The sequence below is a fragment of the Betta splendens genome, chromosome 4 (assembly GCF_900634795.4).
Source record: "Betta splendens chromosome 4, fBetSpl5.4, whole genome shotgun sequence".
Lineage (NCBI taxonomy): Eukaryota > Metazoa > Chordata > Actinopteri > Anabantiformes > Osphronemidae > Betta > Betta splendens.
In genome coordinates, this window is record NC_040884.2 from 19,522,193 (window position 1) to 19,547,673 (window position 25,481).

At 44.5% G+C, this 25,481-nt stretch overlaps 1 protein-coding gene across 2 annotated transcripts; it reads left to right on the top strand.

Annotated features, from left to right (window-relative positions):
* Nucleotides 1–26: 26 nt before the first annotated feature.
* On the top strand, nt 27–24,721 carry LOC114853022 (structural maintenance of chromosomes flexible hinge domain-containing protein 1-like). Of its 2 annotated transcripts, none has more exons than XM_029145835.3 (47): nt 27–797; nt 2,897–2,972; nt 3,088–3,246; nt 3,329–3,411; nt 4,102–4,235; nt 4,342–4,456; nt 10,534–10,653; nt 10,726–10,892; nt 10,975–11,065; nt 11,593–11,809; nt 13,791–13,911; nt 14,151–14,331; nt 14,531–14,731; nt 14,818–14,931; nt 15,032–15,138; nt 15,407–15,489; nt 15,571–15,681; nt 15,828–15,896; nt 15,988–16,101; nt 16,180–16,324; nt 16,436–16,529; nt 16,668–16,740; nt 16,906–17,045; nt 17,389–17,517; nt 17,601–17,825; nt 17,979–18,121; nt 18,200–18,285; nt 18,598–18,716; nt 18,949–19,110; nt 19,202–19,330; nt 19,444–19,523; nt 19,629–19,786; nt 19,878–19,984; nt 20,073–20,134; nt 20,326–20,410; nt 20,513–20,644; nt 20,749–20,901; nt 20,989–21,115; nt 21,202–21,321; nt 22,078–22,163; nt 22,282–22,404; nt 22,907–23,088; nt 23,248–23,357; nt 23,512–23,582; nt 23,665–23,833; nt 23,923–24,081; nt 24,175–24,721. In XM_029145835.3, exons 1-47 carry the CDS (start codon nt 672–674, stop codon nt 24,261–24,263), a joined length of 5,847 nt encoding a protein of 1,948 aa, XP_029001668.1. In that variant the 5' UTR covers nt 27–671; the 3' UTR covers nt 24,264–24,721. The 2 variants fall into 2 exon arrangements, with proteins under 2 accessions (XP_029001668.1, XP_055364321.1); XM_055508346.1 differs by having other exon boundaries at nt 13,794–13,911.
* The last annotated feature ends 760 nt before the right edge of the window (nt 24,722–25,481 follow it).

The following is a 25,481-nucleotide window of genomic DNA, read 5'->3' on the forward strand; positions in this document are numbered from 1 at the left end:
ACACCTCACTTTGTAATCAAAGAACCAGGGTTTACGTTAAGTAACCCAACACTATATAGCTACATATCGAAATCTATGCTTTAAACAATGGAACCTGAACAAATCATTCTAAAGCCAACTGCGTGGGAGTAAGACCTAAAGTTAGTTTCGATATCGGTTTAGGCTGCAGAGGCGTTATTTGCTTAGTGTTTACATATAAAAGGTCACAAAACGCTTCTCCACTACACGGAGTAGGTTACGATTCATGTTATTGTTCTAAAGCGTTGTTAGGTTTATAATGCACGATTTTTGGCGTATCTACGGTAAAGATAGGTAGCGCGATCAAAAACTCGCCTACATGTTTTTAATGCGAATTTATTAAACGAAGTGATGATTGATAGACTATATGAAAAACACTATTTACTAATAAATAAATAAAAAACAAGACATGTAGTTTAGAATAAAAAAAATCATTTTAAAGCCAACTGCGTGGGAGCAAGACCTAAAGTTAGTTTCGATATCGGTTTAGGCTTTGGTCACAATTCTACCGTAATTACGGTAGTATTGCGCATAACATATAAAACGTCGGTAGGCTTAACCGCGCTCAATTCAGTACTTAGCCCGAGGTAGACATGAACGTACTTTAAGTAGCTGTTAACTACAGTAGGAAGTACAGTACAGAAGTAGAGAAGATGGAGGAAGGAAGAAGCAATAAACGGATCCTGGTTTATGACTTTCGCAATGAAAAGGATTTTAAGAAGACGCTGATTAAAACAAGTGGGTTGGACTATAATGACTTTCGTCAGGAACTGCATAAGGTAAGTCAGAAAATTAATTGAATTGTAATTGAATTAATAGTGAGTTTCAAAACTGTTGTTATATACTTTTTAAGGCAGTGCATTTATTGTCATCCGTTAACAAGAAATTTAGTTTATTAACTTTACAAATACAAGATGACAAATAAAAGCTGCTCACAAATTTTAGTGGTCAGCAGCATTAAAGCAGCATCAGTAAACAATAGAAACAAGCCTCCACATTTGAGAAATTGCACCTAAAATATTTAGTTTTACTTAATTAGTAATTACTTGAACAATGTCATCTCCAGAAGGGTCCAGCCAAAGACAACAGCGACAAGGTTTTAGGCAAGAAACATAAACAAATGAATAGGTACATTACTTCTGATTATACAACATTTGACTAATATGACAAAATCCCACAAAGATTCAATAAAGATGAAAAAAAGAATCTCAGCCACACTTTTTGATGGATCAAAGTGGGCAGGTCTCACAGCAATGTTTCAAATGATCTTAAATTATCCTAATTTAAGATCATTTGATCTTATCCTAACATAAACATAATATAACACAAATATCTAAATACTTGATTTCACGACATAGGTTGACTCAAATTCTTGAAGGATTTATTGTTGGAGTTACCTATAAAATGCACGTGTTATAATTATGGTATCTAATGAAATGGGTCTAGGTACATTTTTGTTTGTTTCTTAATTCTTACAATTCAGTTAATGTGACCATGCATCCAACACCCAGCCTCATTGTTTATCATTGTTTATCGTTGTTTATCTGGTGTAACAAGTTGTATCATGTCAAGCAACGTGATTATTTTGAAAACGATACGGTACTTAAAGCATGAAATGACGTACAATAAATTCTGCGTAACAGACTAAACCACTCTGTTATTCCAGTTTTAACTTTTGCAACCTTCTCCAAGGCTCACTGTAATCAGTACATGCTGTAAAGGTGAACAGCTCTCTATGAAATCTTTCTTTTTTATATTAACATTTAAAATTATAATTAGATCGTATGCAAATGCTCCAGCTACAGAACGCAGTGTTAGCTGATGTATCCTGATCATTAAAAGTATAAAAAAGTAGTTACCCTGATATAAAGCAATTAATTTAAATAAAGTTTGAATACCATATACCCATTTCACATGTTTTCTAATTGGTTCATTGCAAATCAAAATGCTGGATTATCAATGGCATTATTTTACATTAACCTTGAATGTGCACATTTATGATAGATTTGCCACGTTTTTCCTGCATTATGCAGCGTCCTTTGTTAATATTTCCCTGGTGACAATAAACCATTTGTTTTAATATCTTCTCCCCGACTCTCTGGGTTCCAGTCGTTTATACTCGTCCATTTAACTACGTTTTTGTAAAAATGAACTAGAGCTGCTCATGTGAGTGGCAGAACAGATACAGGTCAGACTCACTTTAGTGTAGAGAGTGTAGATTTGGCTTCGCAGCCAGGCAAATTATTTCCCCATTGGGAAATCTATAATCACTCTGGCTGCATACGCTGACCAGGACAACCCAAATGCTATATAGCCTACACTTTCAGTTGCCATTTCCATGCACTTCCGGTTTTGCTATGTCATGTTGTCATAGTCCTGTCCTATTTTACTTCCGGTCTCATTAGTCACTAGCTGTAATCTATCAGTAGTCTTGTTCTTGTATTTAAGCACCAGTACTCAACCAGTCAAATCACCAGATTGTCTGTGTTTCATGCCAGCATTCCAGCGTTCTTGTTTTTGCTCATTCTGTGTTCCGACTTCTACTCCAACCCTGACCTCGCCTAGCCTTTGTCTTGTACCTTGCCTCTTGCTCTGTGAGTTTGACCATTGCCTTTTCCTAATTACTGACCGCTTGATCCCAGCCTGTACCTTCACCAGAGCCTACCCTGTACCGACCTTTGTCTGCCTGAGTCTGATTCTCATTAAAGCTCTTAAACCTCATGCCTTGTCTGCGCTGTGCTTGTGGGTCCCTGGCCTCGCGCCTGGTGACATCCACAATCTAGCACTCTTTACTCTTCACTTTACATTCAGCACTACCCAATACCAACAAATAGCAAATATCAGTAACAAGTGTATTAACTATATATTTGTTGCATAGGAATTTGCAATCCCCTCATATGAAACATTTGTGGTGATGACAACTGACAGAACAGTCATTGATTTTGATAAATATGGCAAGTAAACAACACATTACACAAATATCATCATCTGCATAATGTGACACTATTGATTGTTTGATTGTGTCTTTATTTTATCCAATATAAAATATCTGTCATTTCTTCATTGTAGGGAAGCTTCAGGATGGCATCACTCTGTACTTGCTGCAAAGGAAGGAGCAAGCACTGCCAGTGGCTGTGGAGGAAAAGATCAAGTTTATGCCTCATTACGATACGTTGATCCGGGCTGGCTTGTATGAGTACTATGCTAGTGAGGGTCAGAATCCTTTACGTAAGTGTCACTGCTTAGGTGTGAAAGCGACAATAAGCTGCATTTCCCTACCAGTGACTCCTTTTGTTGTGTGTTTTCTCAGCCTATGCACTTGCTGAGCTGGTAGACAACTCTCTGTCAGCAACAGCTAAAATCAAAGGAACAAGGACAATAGAGATAAGACTGGTAGGTTCTTTGTGTGCATATAAGATAAGGATGTTTATAAAGTATATAAATTCTGCAAATCAGCAAATTTGCATATCAAAAAGGGTTTTTTTTATGCTAGTCAAAAATGTTAGCATCTTTGTGTTAAGAGACGTCATTTTGTTCATGAGTGAGGGAAGGAAGGAGTGTGAGATTGACAGACGGATTGGTTTACTGGTCCGTCGTGGTGAGGAGAGAGCTGAGCCGAAAGACGAAGCTCTGAATTTACCAGTCAATCTAGGTTCCTACCCTCACCTATGGCCATGAGCTTAGGGTCATGACTGGAAGTACAAGATCGCAGATAGAATCAGCCAAAATTAGTTTCCTTCGCAAGGAGGCTGGGCGCTTCCTTAGAGATAGGGTGAAGAGCTCTGTCACCTGGGAGGAGCTCAGAGTGGAGTCGCTGCTCCTCCACTTTAAGAAGAGACAGCTGAGATGGTTCAGGCATCTGTTTCGGATGCCTCTTGGACTCCTCCCTTGGGAGGTTTTCGGGTATGTCCCACCAGTAGGAGGCCCCAGGGAAGACCCAAGACACACTGGAGGGACTGTGTCTTTTGGCTGGCCTGGAAACGCCTTGGGGTCCCACCGGAAGAGCTGGAGGAAGTGTCTGGGGAGAGGAAGGTCAGCTCTGACTAAGTGGTCAAAAATGGATCTTCTTTTTCTGTTTTCCAGATGTTTGATGAAAGTCTTGGGAAACCTGCAGTGATTGTCTTGGATAACGGCTGTGGAATGACCCCTCAGCAGCTCAATAACTGGGCAGTTTACAGACTCTCTAAATTTACGAGAGAAAACAGCACATTTGCTAGGTTTGTCTGCTTTACTTTATAGTTTGCTGTTAAATTGTCCAACTGGTTCTAGTACAATGCATTGTAGTTTGCATTGTTTTTTGTTTTGTTTGTCTTTTTCTCGTAGTCTTCAAGAGAAGTATGTCCGGCCTGAACCGGTTCCTCGTAGTCTCAACAGTGATATATCTTACTTTGGAGTTGGGGGAAAACAAGCTGCTTTCTACATTGGAACCTCAACTAGGGTAAATTCTCAGTAAAAGTAGTTAGGGAAAAGTAAAAAGTACTGAAATAGTAGTACTACGTTACTGTATTAACTTAAAGTGGTAAACCACTGTAATCTTTTTAGATTTCCTTTTTTTAGTAGTGGCACAAGGCAGTAGGTGACTGCCCCAAATGTGTACTCTGCACTGCATTGTACTTACAGTACTGATAAAAACTAACATGCTAATGATAAGTTACTAGATGTCTGTGGTGTTGTGACATGGTCGTTTGTGTATCTGTTTACACATGACACAACATCAAGCAGAAAATAGATATCTTATTCTTTACCTTGAATTGTTGAACCTTAAAAAAGCCAGTTCTGTCTGATTTTGCGTGTTGTTGTAGAAATATTTACAGTATTTTTATAGTATAGTATTACAATATTTTTAACCAACCATGACCAATATTATTGAAGAATTAAAAAATGCATTGTGATGAATCATCTCTGTTTAAGTTTGTAAGTATTGTAATAAATAATAATGCAAATATACTCTTTGTAAAGAGATCACCTCCTCACTATGCCAAAAAACAAGTTATCCGATGGGGCCAGTGGTGATAAAATGATGCACAGTGCACACAGTATTGCAAAGTGTCACAGCTCATGTCATTTAGCCACTGCACTCAGTCGTTTCCGGTTTTATTTTGTCACCACTTCCTGTCTCAGTCATTGTTAGTTTCAGTCAGCCTTGCTTCCAATTCTAATCTACTCACCTGCCGGTCGTTTAGTCATCATCACTTAGGATTTAAGCACCACCTCTCAGCCCTGCACCTTGCCAGATTGTTTGTTCATTCAACCGTTCAACTTTCCAGCATTCTTACCTTTGCCTTGCCGTGCCTTTTGATCCTGTTTTGTTCCTGACCACGTCTCCAGCCCAGCCTGTGATAATCCCGTCTGCCTGTGTGAGTCTGACCATTGCCTGTTTTTGACATCCGTTTGCCTTATCCTCATCTGTGCTGCTACCGATGATCTACCTGTGTACCGACCCTTGCCTGCCTGACCACGAGCCTGAATAAACCCTGTTGTGCACTGAGCCTTGTCTCCGCTGTGCGTGTGGGTCCGCTACCTTGAGTCCGTGACAGTACAATCTGGCCACACTCGGACCCAGCCGGCGTCTTGCATCGGTTTAAGGGCTGCAAGGGATTTTGTTTTGTGTACTCAGACAACGCAGCGTCGCTATGGTGTTTACCTGCTCGAGTCTGCCGGAGGACCTCCGCTGGTGCTTCGGGGAGCTCGCGAGGAATTACGCGGAAGCCCCCAGTCTGAAGGCGCGGCTCCGCGTAATAAAACAGGCGATCGCTATCCTGGAGGAGGAATTTTGGTGGCTTGACTACCCGGAAGTGCAGACGCTTTTTGAGAGGCTCCAGGCAGTACGGAGGGATTTGGCACGCGCTCTGCGCGCGGCGCCCGCCGGCGTCTCATCAGCTGTTCCTGCTGCACCGGAAAGCGCTCCCGTCGTCGCTCAGTCAAGCCCAGCTCACGTTCCTGTCATCGTTCAGTCAAGCCAAGCTCACGTTCCTGTCGCTGCTCAGTCGAACCAAGCTCACGTTCCTGTTACTACTCAGTCAAGCCAAGCTCACGTTCCTGTCGCGGCTCAGTCGAGTCAAGCTCGCTCCTCTCCAGATCCAGTCCGTACCGTGGTCCCAGCCTCTGCTTCAGCCCTGGCAGTTGAGAAGCCCACAGCTAGTCGTCGGAGGTCCAGACGGCGTCGACGACAGCCGGTTTCCCCTGTCCAGGCTCCAGAAGACTCGGTCACGGAAATCAGACTGCCTCCTTCGCCAGCAGAGGGCACTCTCGCCCCATCATACGACATGCCCATCTCCATCGCAGGCATCCCAGACAGTATCTTCCTGCGGATCCGTGCCCAATGCCCCCCTCCGGTCCTGTTCCTGTTTGCACACTGGCTGAACTCCGCTGAGGCAGAGACCGACCCGGTAAGCAAGGAGCGTCACTTCCGTGAAGCCGCCCTGCTCATCGCCCGGAAGCCTGCGCTGCGCGAGGCCCTGGGTTTCATTGAACCCCCGTCAGAGCCTGCACCCGTTCCTGCATCAGAGCCTGCACCCGTTCCTGCATCAGAGCCTGCACCCGTTCCTGCATCAGAGCCTGCACCCTGCATCAGAGCCTGCACCCGTTCCTGCATCAGAGCCTGCACCCGTTCCTGCATCAGAGCCTGCACCCGTTCCTGCATCAGAGCCTGCACCACTGGCCCCAGCGTCTAAGGCTGCACCACTGGCCCCAGCGTCTAAGGCTGCACCACTGGCCCCAGCGTCTAAGGCTGCACCACTGGCCCCAGCGTCTAAGGCTGCACCACTGGCCCCAGCGTCTAAGGCTGCACCACTGGCCCCAGCGTCTAAGGCTGCACCACTGGCCCCAGCGTCTAAGGCTGCACCACTGGCCCCAGCGTCTAAGGCTGCACCACTGGCCCCAGCGTCTAAGGCTGCACCACTGGGCCCAGCGTCTCTGGCTGCACCACTGGCCCCCGCGTCTCTGGCTGCACCACTGGCCCCCGCGTCTCTGGCTGCACCACTGGCCCCCGCGTCTCTGGCTGCACCACTGGCCCCCGCGTCTCTGGCTGCACCACTGGCCCCCGCGTCTCTGGCTGCACCACTGGCCCCCGCGTCTCTGGCTGCACCACTGGCCCCCGCGTCTCTGGCTGCACCACTGGCCCCCGCGTCTCTGGCTGCACCACTGGCCCCCGCGTCTCTGGCTGCACCACTGGCCCCCGCGTCTCTGGCTGCACCACTGGCCCCCGCGTCTCTGGCTGCACCACTGGCCCCCGCGTCTCTGGCTGCACCACTGGCCCCCGCGTCTCTGGCTGCACCACTGGCGGCAGCAACTCCCGCCCTAGCCTCACCTCAGCCTTGCCAAGCTCCAGCTCAAGCCTCAGCCCAGCCTGCAGCAGCTCAAGCCTCAGCCCAGCCTGCAGCAGCTCAAGCCTCAGCCCAGCCTGCAGCAGCTCAAGCCTCAGCCCAGCCTGCAGCAGCTCAAGCCTCAGCCCAGCCTGCAGCAGCTCAAGCCTCAGCCCAGCCCGCAGCAGCTCAAGCCCCAGCTCAGCTACGTCAGGCTCAAGCCCCAGCTCAGCTACGTCAGGCTCAAGCCCCAGCTCAGCTACGTCAGGCTCAAGCCCCAGCTCCAGCTCAGGCTCAGGCCTCAGCCCCAGCTCCAGCTCAAGCTCAAGCTCCATCCTTACGCCAGCTAGCGGACACCCCTGGCCAGTCACACCAGGCCTCAGTTCCCGTTCCTGTCGGCCATATTGAGGCCGCTCCTGTTCCTGTCGGCCATATTGAGGCCGCTCCTGTTCCTGTCGGCCATATGGAGGCCGTTCTAGCCCCAGTTCCTGTCGGCTCCTCAGAGGAGGACGCCGTTCTAGTTCCTGTCGGCCAAGTAGAGGCCGTTCTAGTCCCAGTTCCTGTCGGCTCCTCAGAGGAGGACGCTGTTCTAGTTCCTGTCGGCCAAGTAGAGGCCGTTCTAGTCCCAGTTCCTGTCGGCTCCTCAGAGGAGGACGCCGTTCTAGTTCCTGTCGGCCAAGTAGAGGCCGTTCTAGTCCCAGTTCCTGTCGGCTCCTCAGAGGAGGACGCCGTTCTAGTTCCTGTCGGCCATATTGAGGCCGTCCTAGTCCCAGTTCCTGTCGGCTCCTCAGGGGAGGACGCCGTTCTAGTTCCTGCCACTGTCGACCCCTCGGAGGCTGCAGCCCCCGACGATCCCCAGGAGGGGGTCGTCCCGGCCGCAGCGTCTGCCGCAGCGTCTGTTGCGGCTCCTGCCGACTTCCCGGAGGAGGTCGGTCCAGCCCCGTCTCCTGCCGACCTCCCGGAGGAGGTCGGTCCAGCCCCGTCTCCTGCCGACCTCCCGGAGGAGGTCGGTCCAGCCCCGTCTCCTGCCGACCTCCCGGAGGAGGTCGGTCCAGCTCCGTCTCCTGCCGACCTCCCGGAGGAGGTCGGTCCAGCTCCGTCTCCTGCCGACCTCCCGGAGGAGGTCGGTCCAGCTCCGCCTCCTGCCGACCTCCCGGAGGAGGTCGGTCCAGCTCCGCCTCCTGCCGACCTCCCGGAGGAGGTGGTCGGTCCGCTCCTGGTTCATGTGTTTTTTGAGCCAATGTGTGCAGGTGCTGCCCCTGGAGGTCCGGTCCCGGGCACGCTCGCCTCAGCTCCTGGTGGTCCGGACACGCTCGCCTCAGCTCCTGGTGGTCCGGACACGCTCGCCTCAGCTCCTGGTGGTCCGGCCCCGGACACGCTCGCCTCAGCTCCTGGTGGTCCGGCCCCGGACACGCTCGCCTCTGCTCCTGGTGGTCCGGTCCCGGACACGTTCGCCTCTGCTCCTGGTGGTCCGGTCCCGGACACGTTCGCCTCTGCTCCTGGAGGCCCGGTGCCGGCCACGTCTGTCTCCGCTCCTGGAGGCCCGGTGCCGGCCACGTCTGTCTCCGCTCCTGGAGGCCTGGTGCCGGCTACGTCTGCATCGGTTCCAGGTGGCCCGGCTCCGGCCCCGTCTCCACGTCTGCCTTCGCCCCTGGTTCCCGCCTCGTCTCCACGTCTGCCTTCGCCCCTGGTTCCCGCCTCGTCTCCACGTCTGTCTTCGCCCCTGGTTCCCGCCTCGTCTCCACGTCCGTCTTCGCCTCTGGTTCCTGCCTCGCCTCCACGTCCGTCTTCGCCTCTGGTTCCTGCCTCGTCTCCACGTCGGTCTTCGCCTCTGGTTCCTGCCTCGTCTCCACGTCGGTCCTCGTCTCTGGTCCCCGCCTCGTCTCCACGTCGGTCCTCGTCTCTGGTCCCAGCCTCGTCTCCACGTCGGTCCTCGTCTCTGGTCCCAGCCTCGCCCCCACGTCTGTCCTCGTCTCTGGTCCCAGCCTCGCCCCCACGTCTGTCCTCGTCTCTGGTCCCAGCCTCGCCTCCACGTCTGTCCTCGTCTCTGGTCCCAGCCTTGTCTCCACGTCTGTCCCCGTCGCCGTTCCCGGCTTCCCGCCGGCTCTCGCCTCACCTGCCCGACGGAGGGCCAGGTCCTTGGCGAGTCCTGTGGCGGGGATGGCGCTGCCTCCTGCGTCGTCGGCCACCTCGGCTGGCCGGGTCCGGAGGCGACCACCTACCTGGAGGTCGCTGTTTCCTGCCGCGACGATGGCGCGGGTTCTGCCATTGCCGACCGCCGCGCCTCCTCGGCCCCCTGGAGCACCGCCGGGCTGGAGAGCACCAGCACATAGGTTGGACCGCTGGAGGCGTCGGGTTTCGACGTCGGCCTCCTAGAACTCCAGCCTTGCCCTCGGGCACAGGATGTGTCGTCTCGGCCTGGCGGCTGCACAGCCGAGCCTCTCCTCGCATCCACCCTCCTTGAGGAGGGTTCTGGACTTTGTATTTCCCGTCATGGACTCATTATTCATGGACTTGGTTCTGCTCCCTGCCACTCAGTGCCTTGATCATCATGTGTTTGTTCCAGTCCGTTGCACATCATGTTTAGTTGTGTTTTGATCCCCTCATTTTCTGTCCCAGCCTGTCGCCCCCCTTGCATGGTTGTGTTTTGTTTTTGGTCGTCTTGGAATCCGCCCTAGACGGGGGGGTTCTGTCACAGCTCATGTCATTTAGCCACTGCACTCAGTCGTTTCCGGTTTTATTTTGTCACCACTTCCTGTCTCAGTCATTGTTAGTTTCAGTCAGCCTTGCTTCCAATTCTAATCTACTCACCTGCCGGTCGTTTAGTCATCATCACTTAGGATTTAAGCACCACCTCTCAGCCCTGCACCTTGCCAGATTGTTTGTTCATTCAACCGTTCAACTTTCCAGCATTCTTACCTTTGCCTTGCCGTGCCTTTTGATCCTGTTTTGTTCCTGACCACGTCTCCAGCCCAGCCTGTGATAATCCCGTCTGCCTGTGTGAGTCTGACCATTGCCTGTTTTTGACATCCGTTTGCCTTATCCTCATCTGTGCTGCTACCGATGATCTACCTGTGTACCGACCCTTGCCTGCCTGACCACGAGCCTGAATAAACCCTGTTGTGCACTGAGCCTTGTCTCCGCTGTGCGTGTGGGTCCGCTACCTTGAGTCCGTGACACAAAGGAATAACCATATAATTTAATTTACTAGATGATCAGCAAATCTGCAGGCTCCCCAGATGTTCATGAGCTGCTTCTGTCTAAAGATGATTTTGAGAGAAAAGAAAAGAACAAAGAGGACATATACAGCACCACCATCAAGAACAGAAAGGTAAATGCACAACTGTAACTTTAAATTAGGGCATAATTAGTTGAGACTAAAGGTTTGTTCTTGCTCCTGCAGCTTTGTGACTCTTCCCATGTGGAAAAAAAAGATGAACGCTTTCTCCATGGACTTATTGCTGAGGAAAAGGGGAACGAAAGCTTCACAGCTGTGGTCATTACAGGCGTTCAAGCTGAACATGTAAAATATCTGACGCAAGACTTTAAGGATTGGACCAGACGGCTGGCGTGAGTTCATCATCCAACAACATCCCACGATCTGAAGTCTCATTAAATGCTTCTCTCATAAATGCTTTTTTTAATATTTCAGCCACATCTATCATTATTACATACATGGAGTCAATGGAAATTACATAAGAAGTAGCCCCACGAACTCAGACCTCACTAATATTGACATTCAGGTGATCACTGTTTTTACAATGTAAATGTACTGTATGTAAGATGAAAATTGCCATCAGAATCTTTATATTCAGAGAAACAATAGAGTTCTTACAAAGACAAGAACATATCACATGTAATGGAGGACAGACTAAGCAGATAACAGATTACACAAACCAAGCTACAACACAGCACAAGACTGCACAAGACTGAGTTAAAAGACAGCAAGGAGTACTGTAACAACCTAATGTGGTGTGTGGTGGAAGTGCCTAAAGACAAGATATGGCAGCAGGTGTAGTTGATTGACTTGACTGAAATGATGAGACAAGGACAGAAAGGGAAGTCCCACACAACAGAAAAGGCTGGAGTTACGAACCACAACCTGCTTGACAGGCAACTATACTCACCCACTCTTACCTATCAACCTAAGTGCAGGTTTTTGGGTGTTTGAAGGAAGCTGGAGAAAACCCACACAGAAACCTCTATGACGTTAGGAAACTGAGCTACACCTCTATGGTCTATTAACATTTGATCACTCTCCTGAATTCAGGTTACTTTAAGAGAAAAGTCTCCCAAAGTCCCTCGTGTCATAAATCTCACGGAAGTGGAAGACGACCTGCAGACTCTCTACATAAATACTGCTGCAGAAACGTTTGAGTTTAAGGCCTCCATTGAATCAGATGGTGGCACAGTGGAGGGAATCCTTCGATATCATCCTTTTTTTGATGATAGAGAGACTTATCCTAAAGAATCATCTTCACTTCAAGGTATTTAACCTTTAAAATATTAAAATAAGATAATTAAATACACTTCATACGCACACACACACACACACGTGTGCAATGATGTCAATGCAGCACTACAAAATATACCAACTACGAGTTATCAGCTGATATACAGCACAGCAACTACAGTATGATCCAGGCACTTGGCTATAAGATCAACACAAGTCATAAGGTGCAGTGTCCCCCATGGAAACAGAGATTGTAGGCTAAGATCAAGGCAACATGGAAAGAGGTGAGCCAAATATCAGAAATACAGAAAGGCCTGACAAAGAAGTAAAGTCTAGCTAAGAAGTACAGCAACATGACCATACCCAAGGCCTTGAAGATTGCAAAGCAAAGGCTCACAACCCTGCCTACCCGACTAAAGAGATAGACCAGATAAGTTGAAACCAGGAGAATAAACAGGATGTTCTCCACTGAGCCATGCAAGGTGTACTTACAGTGGCAGCGTAATAACACAAGAGCAGACCCACCAAGGCTGGAGACTGAAGAATACTGTAAAGGCAATGGGAGAAGGAGGCATCACATATGGCAATGCCAAGTGGCTGGTGGACTTGAGAACAGAAAACCGCAACCTTCCTGAACAAGATCCAGTAACCATCACAATGGCAGACATCCAAGAGAAAGTCTTAGGTGTAAAGAACTGAACAGCACCAGGCCCTGACAGGATCAATGCCTACTGGCTGAAGAAGCTAACCACACTCCATGATTGCCTGGCAGCACAAATGAACAAGCTACTACTAATGGATGGAACTCACCCTGAATGGTTAACGGAAGGCTGAACAGTGCTGATCCTGAAGGACCCCCAGAAGGGAGCAGTCCCATCCAACCACTGCCTAATAACCTGGCTCTGCACAACACAGAGGTTCCTGTCAGGCATCATAGCAGGTAAGATGAGCAGGCATATAGATCAATACATAAGCAGTGCCCAGAAAGGAATTGGTAGTAACATCAAGGGAGCAAAACACCAGCTACTGGTACAGCTACTGTAAGACCAGACATACCAACCTGTGCACTGCCTGGATTGACTACAAGAAAGCTTATGTCTCAATGCCACATACATGGATCATGGAATGCTTGAAACTATACAAGATCAACAGGAATCTAAGAACCTTCATCCAGAACTCAATGGGAAAGTGGAAAACAACCCTAGAGGCCAACTTTAAACCGATCGCCCAAGTCAACATAAAGCGCGGAATATACCAAGGTGAAGCTCTGTCCCCACTGCTGTTCTGCATAGACCTGAACCCCCTCAGCTAGATCATCACCAAGACGGGTTACGGGTACTGACTACTGAATAATGCAATCTTCAGCCACCTCCTCTAAATGGATGACATCAAGCTACTGTATATGCCAAGAGTGAACAAGATATCGACTCGCTGATCAGACTGGATAAGTGTGGTTGGATTGGTAGCAAGGAGAGTAAAGATAGTCAGGACTGAGGGGATAGAACTACCAGAAGTATAAATACTGTACCTTGGAATCCCTCAGGTAAACGGTAACCACGAAGAAGCCGCAAGGAAAACAGCAACCACTAAGTTCCTCCAAAGGGTAAGGCAAGTCCCTAGAAGTCAGCTGAATGCAAAGAACTTAGAGATCAACACTTACACCCTCCCGATCATCAGGTACCCCGCTGGCATAAAAAACTTTCCAAAAGATAAGATGGAAGCCACTGACATCAAGACAAAGAAGATCATTTAAATGCATGAGGGTTTCACCCCAAATCCAGCACCCTGAGACTGAACACCAGGCGGAAGGAAGGAGGCCAAGGATTAGTGAGTGTCAAAGCCACTATCCAGGTTGAAACAACTAAACTCCATGAATACATCAGGAAGCTGGCTCCAATAGATGACATGCTTCGTGAATACCTCAGGCAGCAGAAACCAGAGGAGGAGAAGAATGACTTGAGCTTGTACACACATTTGATTCTAATAATTGTAATTTTATTTCCTATATTTTCTAGCAGCCGACAGTGATGACGAAGATGATGTAGATGATGAGCCTGGGGCACGGGCAAGAGGAAAGAGGCCAGTGTTTGAATGCTTCTGGAATGGACGCCTCATACCTTACACCAAAATAGACATGTACATGCTTTTTGTTAACTTTTCCAAAAAACATTTATTCTTTTGAAGAGGGTTAATTAAAAACAGTAAATTTAAGCACTAAATATAATGTCGGGGGCTTGTTTATTATTTACCTCTCACCAGGTTATACTATAAGCAAACATTTCTAAGAATATTAAATTTATAATTATATGCATATCTTTTATTCAACAGTTGTCACACTTTGTTAATCTTGTGCCTTGTGCTCCATTTGTTTTTAGTTTGGACTGGTGCACACGCCCCAAAGGAGGAGATGTGCCTCCAGAGTGCTACAGCCGGTTTTCAGGGGTGCTTTTTACTGATGACAGATTTGAGGTCAGCACAAACAAACTCACATTCACCGACCTGGAGCTGAAACTGAGAAAAAAGGGCACCATCTTTACATGTGTTGTTAATGAAAAGGTGGGATTTATGTATTTTATAACATCATTTTAGACTCTTGGTTTTTGGAGCCACTCACTGCCCAACTTTATTAATTTGTGTTTTATCTAATTTAATTTAATTTGGTTCATACATTGCTATTGTTGTTGTCGCTTAACATCGTCGTTTAACTTTTATTAAATATTAAAAATTGTTAATATCTTTATTTCCATTTTCATAGAAACCACAAAGAGCTAACATTCAGAGTAAGTTCACAGAGTGGCTTAAAAAATGTCACACGAACTTTGACAAGCAAGTGAAATTTTTGGGCTTCAAGGGTGTGTTAAGCCGAGAGGATGTTCAGGTTAAGAAGAGACAGCATCCTTGGTCAACGTTCACCAAAATTGCATGCGGCAACAACATATATAAAGCTGGCCAGCTGGTAAGCACCTGTTTGTTCAGCTTTTTCTTATTGTGTATCGTTATTGGTTTTCTGTTCTTTTCACTAATACACTGTTCTTTGTACAGATAAAGTCTAAGAACACATCGCCTGTTTACTGCGGTAAAGTGATTCGGTTCTTGGTGTATGGAGAGTACAAGGAAGGTGACTTTGCCACAGGTGGACAGGTTGAACTGGCTCTGGTAAGAAGAATGTTCTATTCTTAGTTAATAAAATGTGTCTATCTCTATAAATAGTTTTTCCCATTGATATGTAGTATGACCTTGAGGATCTGTTTCTTAGGAACCCAAAGGACTTTATGACAAGACCAAGATCATACCTATTTCCAAGATCGACACATTGGCCACTAATGACAGTATCCAGAAGAACATTGACAGTAACTCAGCCAAGTGAGTGTGAGCCTGTGGAAAATGCTGTAATGAGAGCAGCTTCTGACATTTAGTGAATGCATGGAAATGAATTTATAAAACAAACTAATTTGTTTGTGTTGTAGTTGTGTGTATGGATGTTTTAATTATTCTGTGTTTGTGGAAGTGTTATTGAATGACACTAATTTTAGGCTTTTGTTATGTTGATCTCTAGTTTCTGTCCTTGTCATGACTAGATAGTCGGATCCAAGTGTCATCTGGTCAAATACACTATGTTTTGTATTTTCAGGCTTCCAGATACGCTGAAGGTGGAGTGGCCCGATGAAAACGCCTGGTCACAGAACGATGTTCATCCAGCTGGAGCTCAGTTAGGTAAAATGATTTGCCTACTAGTTGTATTCAAGTCATCAGTGGTTTCCCCTGAGTTTTGTGCTTACCTTTGTGACATATCAGGACCACTCAAAATAGAAATTCTGGACAAGAAGGGGGACATTCTGACCAGCATGCCAGCACTGGGGAAACCTGGAGGGATAAAACTAAATGTTAGGCTAGTATTGTATCATGGTAAGAGCCTGTGTGTCTCAAACTGTGTTCCAAATTTCATTTTTTTAAAAAGTGCAATGATGTGACAAAAAAACAACCGCTAAATGTGATGTTGTTATGATTATGTTTTGTCTATAAAATTTTGTTTGTTTTTCTATTTGATGCAGGACCTGTAGAGGTTGTCACTTTCACTGCCAGCCATTTACAAAACCGGTCATTCTGGTTCAAAAAAAATGGTAACTTACAGTACAATTCAGCATTTTCACTAATGGTCTGTGTCATATCCTGAAGAATGGTGCATTTTTTTAAATATTGTATCTTTGGCAGAGAATCTGACTAAACTGGGGAAGTATACACTGATTCTAAACGCAGTGGTAAATGACAAAACAAACTATGGTGGAAGAGAACTTCCAAGCTACACCCTCGATTTCTCCTTAGAAGGTAAAAGGAAGCATCAAGTGTTGTTTTCTTTCTTTCTGAAAGTTCTAATCAGACATTTTGCTTCTTTATCCTTTACAGCGAGTGCTGCACACAGTTTTGACATTGATGCACTAAGCCCTTCTTTTAAGGTAGGGGTGCCTTTCGACCTTCCTCTGAAAATAAAAGACATTTATGGCAACGCAGCAAAACCTCCTCCCGATGTCGAGCCTGTACTTAAATCCAGGTGGGTCACTTTTTAATTTAAAATTTTCACCGCATTTGGTAGTTGTTAATAGACAGCTTACTAGGAAGACAAGTGATTTTAATTGAAAGCTGTTTCATTATAATTCCTTAGTGATCTGGTTGTCACATACGAGTCAATAAAGAACACAGAGAACTCGTTCATTATCAAAAATGTCAGAGCAAGAGGAAGAATCCAGCAAACAAAGGTCAGAATATTTACCCAAATTTGTTGTTTGTTCCCAAATAATTCTAGTGCTATAAAATCTCATCATCATATCACATTACTCATATTACTCAGAAGATACATGTTAGTAAGTGGTTGCCCTCTTTATTTTATTCTATAGACATATAACCTGAGTGTGACCCTGCCTGGTCTTAAAAGAGAGACCAAAACAGTGAAATTTAGTCTTAATCCTGGTAAGACTGCATTTATTAATGTAGAATTCCTGTTTTTGAAAACAGCAGAATAATAGGTTAATAAAAATAAAATAAATAAATAAATGTACTCTACACACTAGAAGGTAAGACAGTGTAAATAAAAACCTTATTTTACTAGTAGTTTGAATATGTTCTGAATTTCAGGGCCTTCACAGTCCCTCCATGTGACTCCAGATGACAGCCCAATCACTGTAGAGAACGGAAATCCTGTCAGGTTTAATGTTGAAATTCACGATGAGGCCGGAAACATCACCGCTTGCCCTAAACACGTTGTTCACTGTCAGGTATGTGTGTTTTTACTGGGAAAGTATACATTTTTGTGCCAAAGCTTACCTTTTTTACTATTATTGGAAGTGTTTGGTTGTACATATCACCTCACTCTGTGTGGATATAATATCAAAGTTTTTCAGAAAGCATCTTGCATGCTTTGCTATGCTTCTAGTTGTCATCTTAAATGTACAAGCTCCTAATATAGATGACATAACGCAGATGAAGCTCAGTTATGGCGATAATGCTATTACTGTAAGGCTCAGGTTAATCAGACAAATGCCTATCTGTTGTAACTTTCCCACTTTCCCTTCCATAAAGTGAATGTGTGTGTGATTTTGAACCTCATCCCATTCTTAGGGTAATGGCCTTCCACCAGTTAAACTCGACTGCAGCAGAACGGGAGCTGCACAGCTAGAAACAAAACCCATAAAGTTAACAATTATCAATGGAGAACCGCAAATGCTTGAAGTTCAACTAAACATTCCTGTAAGTAAACACAACTTTTTCAGATAAATGGGATTTTCTCTTATCAGTTTTGTTTGTATGTAACTTTTTTTCCCTCTTACCAGAGTCAGAAAGACATAAAAACAGTCACGAGGGAGCTGATGGTGGTTCCTAGCACCAGAGTGTCTGTGATGAAGCTGTACAGTGAGAATGATGAGAATCTGGTCCTCAGGAACAATGAAAAGATAGAGTGGCTGGCTGGAGGCTTGCTGGAGAACCTGGTCTATAAACTGTACGATGAGGCTGGAAGAGAAGTTCCTCTCACCTCTGAAATCGCTTCCATGATCAAGGTGCGTCTTTCTAAAACAGTTCCTCAGCTATGATGCTCTCAAAGGCATCAGGTTGTCCAAATATAAGGTTTAGTGGTTTGTGTGTGGTCAACAACAAAACCAAGTCAGGTCCAGGCTTGTTCCTGACTCTTGTTCTTTTCCTCTGTGATTAAGGTCAACTGGACAGGAGATTTAGTTTTGGAAGATTTGCTCGTGGGGAAGCTGCCTGATTTGCAGGTTCACAAGCAGGTGGAGGAAGAACGTTTCTACCAGGTGTCATACCAAGACCAGAGCGTGTCTGTCTCCTTTACTATAACGTAAGTCTCATACAGTAAGTTAACCCCAGTCTTTCTCTCTCACTGTGGTAGATCAACAATCTTGCTTGTTTTTTTCAGGCCACGACCTGATGAACCAGCACGGCTAAAAGCAACTATTCCCCAAAACGGAGTAAAGCTTGGTGAAACCCTGTCTACAAATATCAGTAAGTGTCGTACTGAACATCCAAATGTCCAATACCACAAAATGGCAGGCCGGGTCTGAAAATGGTCTTTAGGTCACAAGGAGACTGCTGAAGTACAAAAACTCGTATCACAAATGAACACAACAAAACCAACAAAGGACAAAGCTATGGAGCTAAGCTGAAAGCTAACTGAAGTTGATTATGACAACAAAGAACATGGCTACAATGAGTGTGGCTAATGCAGGGATTCTAGAACCAAGGAGAACTGTCAGATTAGACTAAAAACCATTTCTGTGTTAAACATTGGATAACTCAGAACATTTCCTTATACAGACTTGGAGCTTGTGGATCAGTATGGTAATGCAACAAAGACACTGGACTCAACTTGTGTAAACAGCATGACTGTGAAAGCGGAGGATCTGGACCAATCAGCCGTCACCTTTATATGGCAGGTGAGACTGAAATACAGAAGATCAATGGAAACTCGACCTGAAATACCTCGAACACGCAGATTAATATGATATGATTTCATCTGGAACCAGAACAAAAACAGACATTAATCATCATAATGTCTAATAGATACATATGCTCCTAAAAATAATGTTAGATTGTTTACAAGAATGGAACTGCTTCTTCCATCATGTACACAAGCTTCTAGTTAGAGATGTCCTTACTCTTTATCAGGAGAGCACTCGCTCTGTCCATGTGGCTGGAGTGTGTTTCAAGGGTGGGACTCCTGGTCCCAGAGAGCTGTGCTTCACCTATGCCAGCTATGTGGACTCTGCCATAGTCACAGTGATGGCTGGAGATCCTGCAGAGCTTAAACTAGTCAGCGGGCCAGATCAGGTGAGAGGTCGGTGTGGTGCAGTGATGTCATATTGGTCTTTATGGAAGCAAACTAAGCATTAATTCACATCTGTGTTTGTTCATGGACAAGCCTTTGCAGGTGATAAATGACCACGGCATCCCTAAACCTTTCTTGGTCCAACTGGTCGACAAGTGGGGGAACCCGTCATCAGACCAGAGGGTTGTAGTGAAAGTGAAGCTGTCACCTCCAACACTAAAGGTTAGACAACGTGTGTGTCTATCAGGTGTCCAGTCACTTTAGTCTGTCATAGAATGTCATTTCCTCTAGTTAGAGAAAGTCATTGATGTGTTTTTGTGCATATTTTCTTTCAGGTAACAACAACTGTGACTTCACAGCCGGTGGATACAGAAGGAAAAGCCTCCTTCACTGTAACTAGTGTGAGCGGAACAAAGTGAGTGTCACAGTTTTAGCTATTACAAACATACAGTAACATTATTATTCATGGTCTGACATCTATAATGATGAACACTGTGTTGTGACCCTGATGTTCCACTAGGGGGTACTATCAGCTGAACTTCACAGGTTCACTCAACATGAAACCGGTTCCTGGTCCATCAGTGAATCTCATTGTCTTACCCAATCCCAAGAAAGCTGTGAGTCTGTCAGTGGAGTACGACACCGGTGCCACGTTTCCTGCTGGAGGCAACTTCACATGTTTGTATTCATGTGTTCATTGCTTGCTTGATTCATTTCATCCATCAAAGCAAACTAACAGTGTGGTTGTTGTCCATGTTTGTGTTCTCAGTGTTCTCAGTGACCGTGGTGTCTGATGAAGGTGCTCCAATGACTACATTTAGCCCTGCTGCTGTTTCCATGCGGATTTGGAGTGGAGTGTCTTCAGAAGGACCTCTAGTAAGAGACGTAATATATAGAGTATTCTGTGTTTGTCTCCCAACATATGCTGTTTGGTTTGTAATATTCTTTACTTTTTTGTATCAAGCTCTTTGAATTCAAATGTAACAAGCCCCTGGAGAATGAGAGGAAAGACTGTTTTCACTTCAGGTAAGAAGGTTCACTCCACTCTGTAGAGTGGACTTATTTGTAGAGTAAGCTTATCTTAACGAACCAAACCCAATTTAATGACAACATTACAATCTAACATAACTAACATGGTTTCTTCTAGTTACTTCTCAGTAAATAATGTATAAATGTACATGAACACAAATACTGTATGTAAATGTGCCTTTACACAGAGATAAAGAGGTTCCAGAACAAGTTGGAAAGTACTCCATCAAATTCCATCTTAATAATAATACAACAGTTTTAGAAAGTAAACAGGTTGGTTGAATTTAAAACTTATAAATGTCATTAATAAATTATTATTTGACAACCAGCTCCTAAAATGATGACTGACCTCTTCACTGTTTTTCTCTCTCCCAGATTATTATCAATGTGGTGGCCAATCAGCCTGTCAGACTGGGACCTGACTCCAATCCACAACATCCTGTTGTTTCCTTCAGTAAGGACATTGCAAACCGAACCTTGGTACAGAATATGACTCTGAGGATAATGGTAAGCTGACCAGCCGCTACAACTACAAAGCAGAAAACATTTATCAGTAAAATAAAGGATAGGTTCTACATTTGCAGCTGTGGCCTGACTCTGCTTCATTCTAGGATGCTTATGGAAACCCAGCAGGGCAGGACCTGGATGGGACTGTGGTTGTTTCTATTAAGAACTACAATGGTGAAAGTGAAAAGAACCTTCTGTTTGAAGACAGGAGTAACACACAGTGTCTTAAACTGGAAGAGGGGAAGGTCCATATCCCTGTGAGTAATCCTTCAGCATTGGAGCAGCTTGTTCATACTGGTCTTTGAGCAGCCCATAGATAGAGCCTGTACACTTGCCCTCCACAGAGGCTGGCCATCATGGAGGATTGCCCTGGGGAGGATGGCAGAGCATACACCCTCCTCTTCAAACCTGAAGTGCCAGTGGTTTCCCAGGCTCTGGAACCTTTTGAGCTGCCTTTTCATTTTTACAACGGTATGGAAATCAAAATAATGTTTCAGGAACACAAGGAGATGGTTGTACTGTATAAAGAGAAATTTTGTGGTTATATGTTTTTTCAGATGAAGCTAATCAAATGAAAATGTGTGAGCTGTCTAAGAAGAAGGAGGAGCTCACTTCTGCTGTCTCTAAATATTCAGGCTTCTTTAATGAAAGTGAACAACTCCTCCAACTGCTCACAGGTAAGAGTTTAATTTTCTCACCTTTTTTACCTAAATCCATATGGAGTGTGTGGTGGAAATTTCCCTCAATCGAGCAGATGAGAGAGTTGTCTTTTGTGTGATTTAGATTGAGATTTAAAAAGGAAAATTAAAGTAATGGGGAAAGCAAATTTAACACATGAATGTTGATTGTGTGCATCAACAAACCAAACACCAGCTGGGGAGATCAGTGCATACACCATGAAGGTGTGATGTCAAGAGTCCAAAATCCTCAAGTCATCTCTGCCTTTTAACCCCTTTCTCTGGCCCCGGTGGAATGTCTCTCTGGACCACTAAAATTGTTCGTGCCATCTTATCTCGCCATGAGTGACAATGTTTACATTCTCACTTCTGCATCATTAGTGTCATTGTTATTAGAAAGAAAGGAACACCAAGCTTCAAAGACAAGATGCACTCAGGTTTTACTGCCTTGGGTCTGGTGTGGAATCAGAAAGGAGGGAGCCAGAGACTGGGTGTAAAAGACATACACAAACCATAAATTATTAGTCAGTCAAACAGAACATCAGATCTTTAAACTTGATGTATGACAGGGAACAGAAGATTAGTTGTTTGTGTAAGAATCTTCAGCATTGAACCTAACCAGCACATGGTGACTGTTGGATAAGGGAAGCACAAAGGCACATTTTTTCCTTCACCAGTTATAAAGCCTTTCACTTCTCTGTGCTGGATTTTTTGTGTCTAATTCGACTTAAACTGAACGTTTATTTTCATTGCCAGCGAGACAGAATGAGGCAAATAGAAAAATGTCTGGAATTAAACAAGTCCTGGACACAAAGAAAATGAAAATAGCTCAAGCTTCCAGTGTAAGTTGTTCTTTCTGTCCAAGGCTTAAGTCTGTACAGTACATGTACCAATTCTGATTCCAGCTATAAAAATCTTTCTAAAAGTGAATCACATTCTCATGTTGTTACTTCTCTGTAGATCAGAGATATCGACAGATTCATAAACGAGAAGAGGGCGGAAGCTGAAAGAATTCTGCAAATGTCTCGACGAACCTTTTCTGTTTCTGACCCCTTCAGGGGGCAGCAGGGTGTGCTAGGAATGGTAAGAGACGTTATTTGTGGTATTGTGAAGAGGACGATGCCATATGGCATACCCAACAATGCAGAGGAGCAATAAAAATATTTCTCTGTATCGGTATAAAGTAATATTCTTAATTCTGAGATACTGAATTTAGTTTCATTAGTTGTCAGCTACAGTATAATCATCACAAGGAAATAAAGATTTAAAATATATCAGTCTGTGTGTACTTTCACTTTTTAAACGGAAGTAGTGAAATAAATTAACTTTAAACTTAGTGAAATAAATTAACTTTAAACTTTATCAACTTTATCAACTATTTCTTATATGACCAGCATCTGTATTCATGAACAACAATCATTGCTGCTTTAACTGATTCATTTCATTAATATTTTAAGATTCTTAATTTAATATAGATACAGTTTGTGATAAGGCTTTGTAATAATACTTATAAATAATTTAGATCTTTGCCCATAAAGAATCTATATTTACATATTTATGTAAAATAAAAGTCTGTTGCGTGCAGGTTGGGCGTCTGGCCTACGTGGAGGATGATGCTGCTGCACACATGATCTCCTGGAACCTTAGAGGTTACATGGATTGTGTCATCACCACAACTACTGAATCAGCAATGCGAATTCATAGAGACACTCAAGGCAGGCAGAAGGTTATGGCCCTGGAAAGCATATTTGTGCATCAAGGCTCCAGGTACAGATGTTCAGTTTGAGTGATCGCTTGTTTGACACAAGTAGTTTTTATTACAATTTAAATGTATATTACAGAGCAATAGTTACATTTTTTGGTAAACTCAGCACACATTCCCATCAAGTGTACACATTCTCTGCTGACATCTAATATGCTTCACAGGCCGCTGCCACACATCAGGAACCACTGTAATGTCTTTGATCCCCCTGGGAACCCCGTGTTTGCCAGAGAGCTTCTGATTTTCCCTCACTACACACAGGAGTGTGACATTGGTGAGCTGCCTTCAGTGGACTTGACCACTTAATGATACAGTGATGCATTTACAGGTTCTGTGTGTTTTTGCTGTTTTTGCTCCTCGACTTTTTTTCTGTTGCACCACATTTACATTTTTTTAGTTTTAATGTTCGCCCTGTGCTTCTTTTTCAGTGTTTAAAAATATTCTTGGTGACACTATTCTGATCGACGACCTGGCGTCTGCAAACCAGTACAGAAAGCAGGTGAGCGTCGCTAACTGCTGAGCTGTGCCACAGATTATCTGGCTGGAGGTTATGAACCCTCTAAATGTGTAATTGTGCACAGGTTGTGCAGAACAAGACACCGTGCCCCACCATACTGACCAGGCAAGGGGACCTGGTCAGCGCTAAGGGAATGTTTGGAGGTTCACAGAACAAAGCTCCACCGATCCACACATTACAAGTGTTTGGATCCCCTCCTCCACAGAATTACTACGCTGTTATAGAGCAAATAGGTGATTGCTCTGATACTTCAAACTAATTAAAAGCTTACTTTGTTGGTCCTGCTCACTCACATTTAAATGTCTCTACCTGTATTTACCAGACCTGGCATATCAGTACCAGGTGGCTATGGAGAAGCATTTGAAGGCAGCAAAGGAGTATGAAGAACATGTAACAGTGATGAATTCTCCTGATACGCTGAAAAAGAAGGAAGATATGGAGGCGAAAAGGAGACAACTGGAGATGATTGAGGGCCAACTTGGTATGTTTGATGACTTGGAAGTCGTGGCAGAGAACACATTCAAAGCTGTTTTCCTGTATTTTTGTTTATTTCTAAATGGTCTATGTTTTTAAGCTTCTACTCCTGAAAGACGAGGAAAACGAGAGTGTCAGGATCCTGGGGAGCCTTCTGGCATTGACACAAAAAGGCAGAGACGCACATAACTTAAAACACTAATCTAGTCTGCACATATGAAATACATACTTGGACACGCCTTTTCTTTTTAAAATGTGGGCCAGAACATTAGAACCTCCTATCTGTTGGTGGCAAGAGAATGTAGGAACACTTTAAACCTCTGTAGTGGAAATTAACTTATCACTTCACTTCTTACTGTGTGGTTTGTTTATGATAATGATTATGATGAATATTGATTACTGACTAATACAGATCTCTGAAATGTAACTGGTTTTAAAACTGTCTCACCTTTTGATGAAAACTTGAGGTTTCACGGAAGTAAAATTGTAATGAAATGATTGCGACTTGTATTTTCGTCTTCCGTTTTAATCTCAAGATGGACAAACAGGAAAATGAGTTAAAATCCAATTCTTTGTGTAGGTTTAAAAAAACTATTTTCGGATTATTGGTTTTTGACACAGTGCTTTAATTAAATTTATTGTTGATGTGTTTTGTTTTTTACTTTAAGGACAGATTAACCAGAACATGGCTTGATTGCAGTTGATATATTCAGGAGAGGAAAATATAAACCCATTACTTTAAACTTACCATTAATTTCTACTTACAATACTTAATCAAATGAAGTTGAGCTGGCACAGTACGACTCTATACAAAGTGAGTATGGAGTCAGAGGTACATGTTGTATAAATATAATATATTATTTGATTTATGTGTTTTCACTAATGCAAATTACAACCAAGTGATGTGTGTGTGCGTGCGCGCGTGCGTGCGTGCGTGCGTGCGTGCGTGCGTGCGTGCGTGCGTGTGTGTGTGTGTGTGTGTGTGTGTGTAAAATTAAAATGCCGTTGTTAGAAGCTGTGAATTTCATAGCTCACAATGCTGAACAGCTAACACACTTAATGTACAGAACCAGCACTACTATCATCCTCATCCTCTCCCCCACTAAGGTGTTCTATTACTATTTCTACCAAACAACATCAGCCAAATTACAACATTGCTATGAATGATGAGTTTAATGGCATTGTTTTGCTCATCTGTATACTAGATAGTTCCCACATGTTGTCTGAGCAACTGTATAGTCAAATGTGAAATATTTGTGGATGAATAGCAAGTAGCCTGGGTGCTGTGCACAAAAGTAGGATATGCAATTAAGCTAGGATGTTCCAGTTATCCTGGCTGAATTTAGCCCTGACTCAGTTGCATGAAAGCAGGCTAAATTAAGCCAAGTAAAGTTTCCATGAAGATTT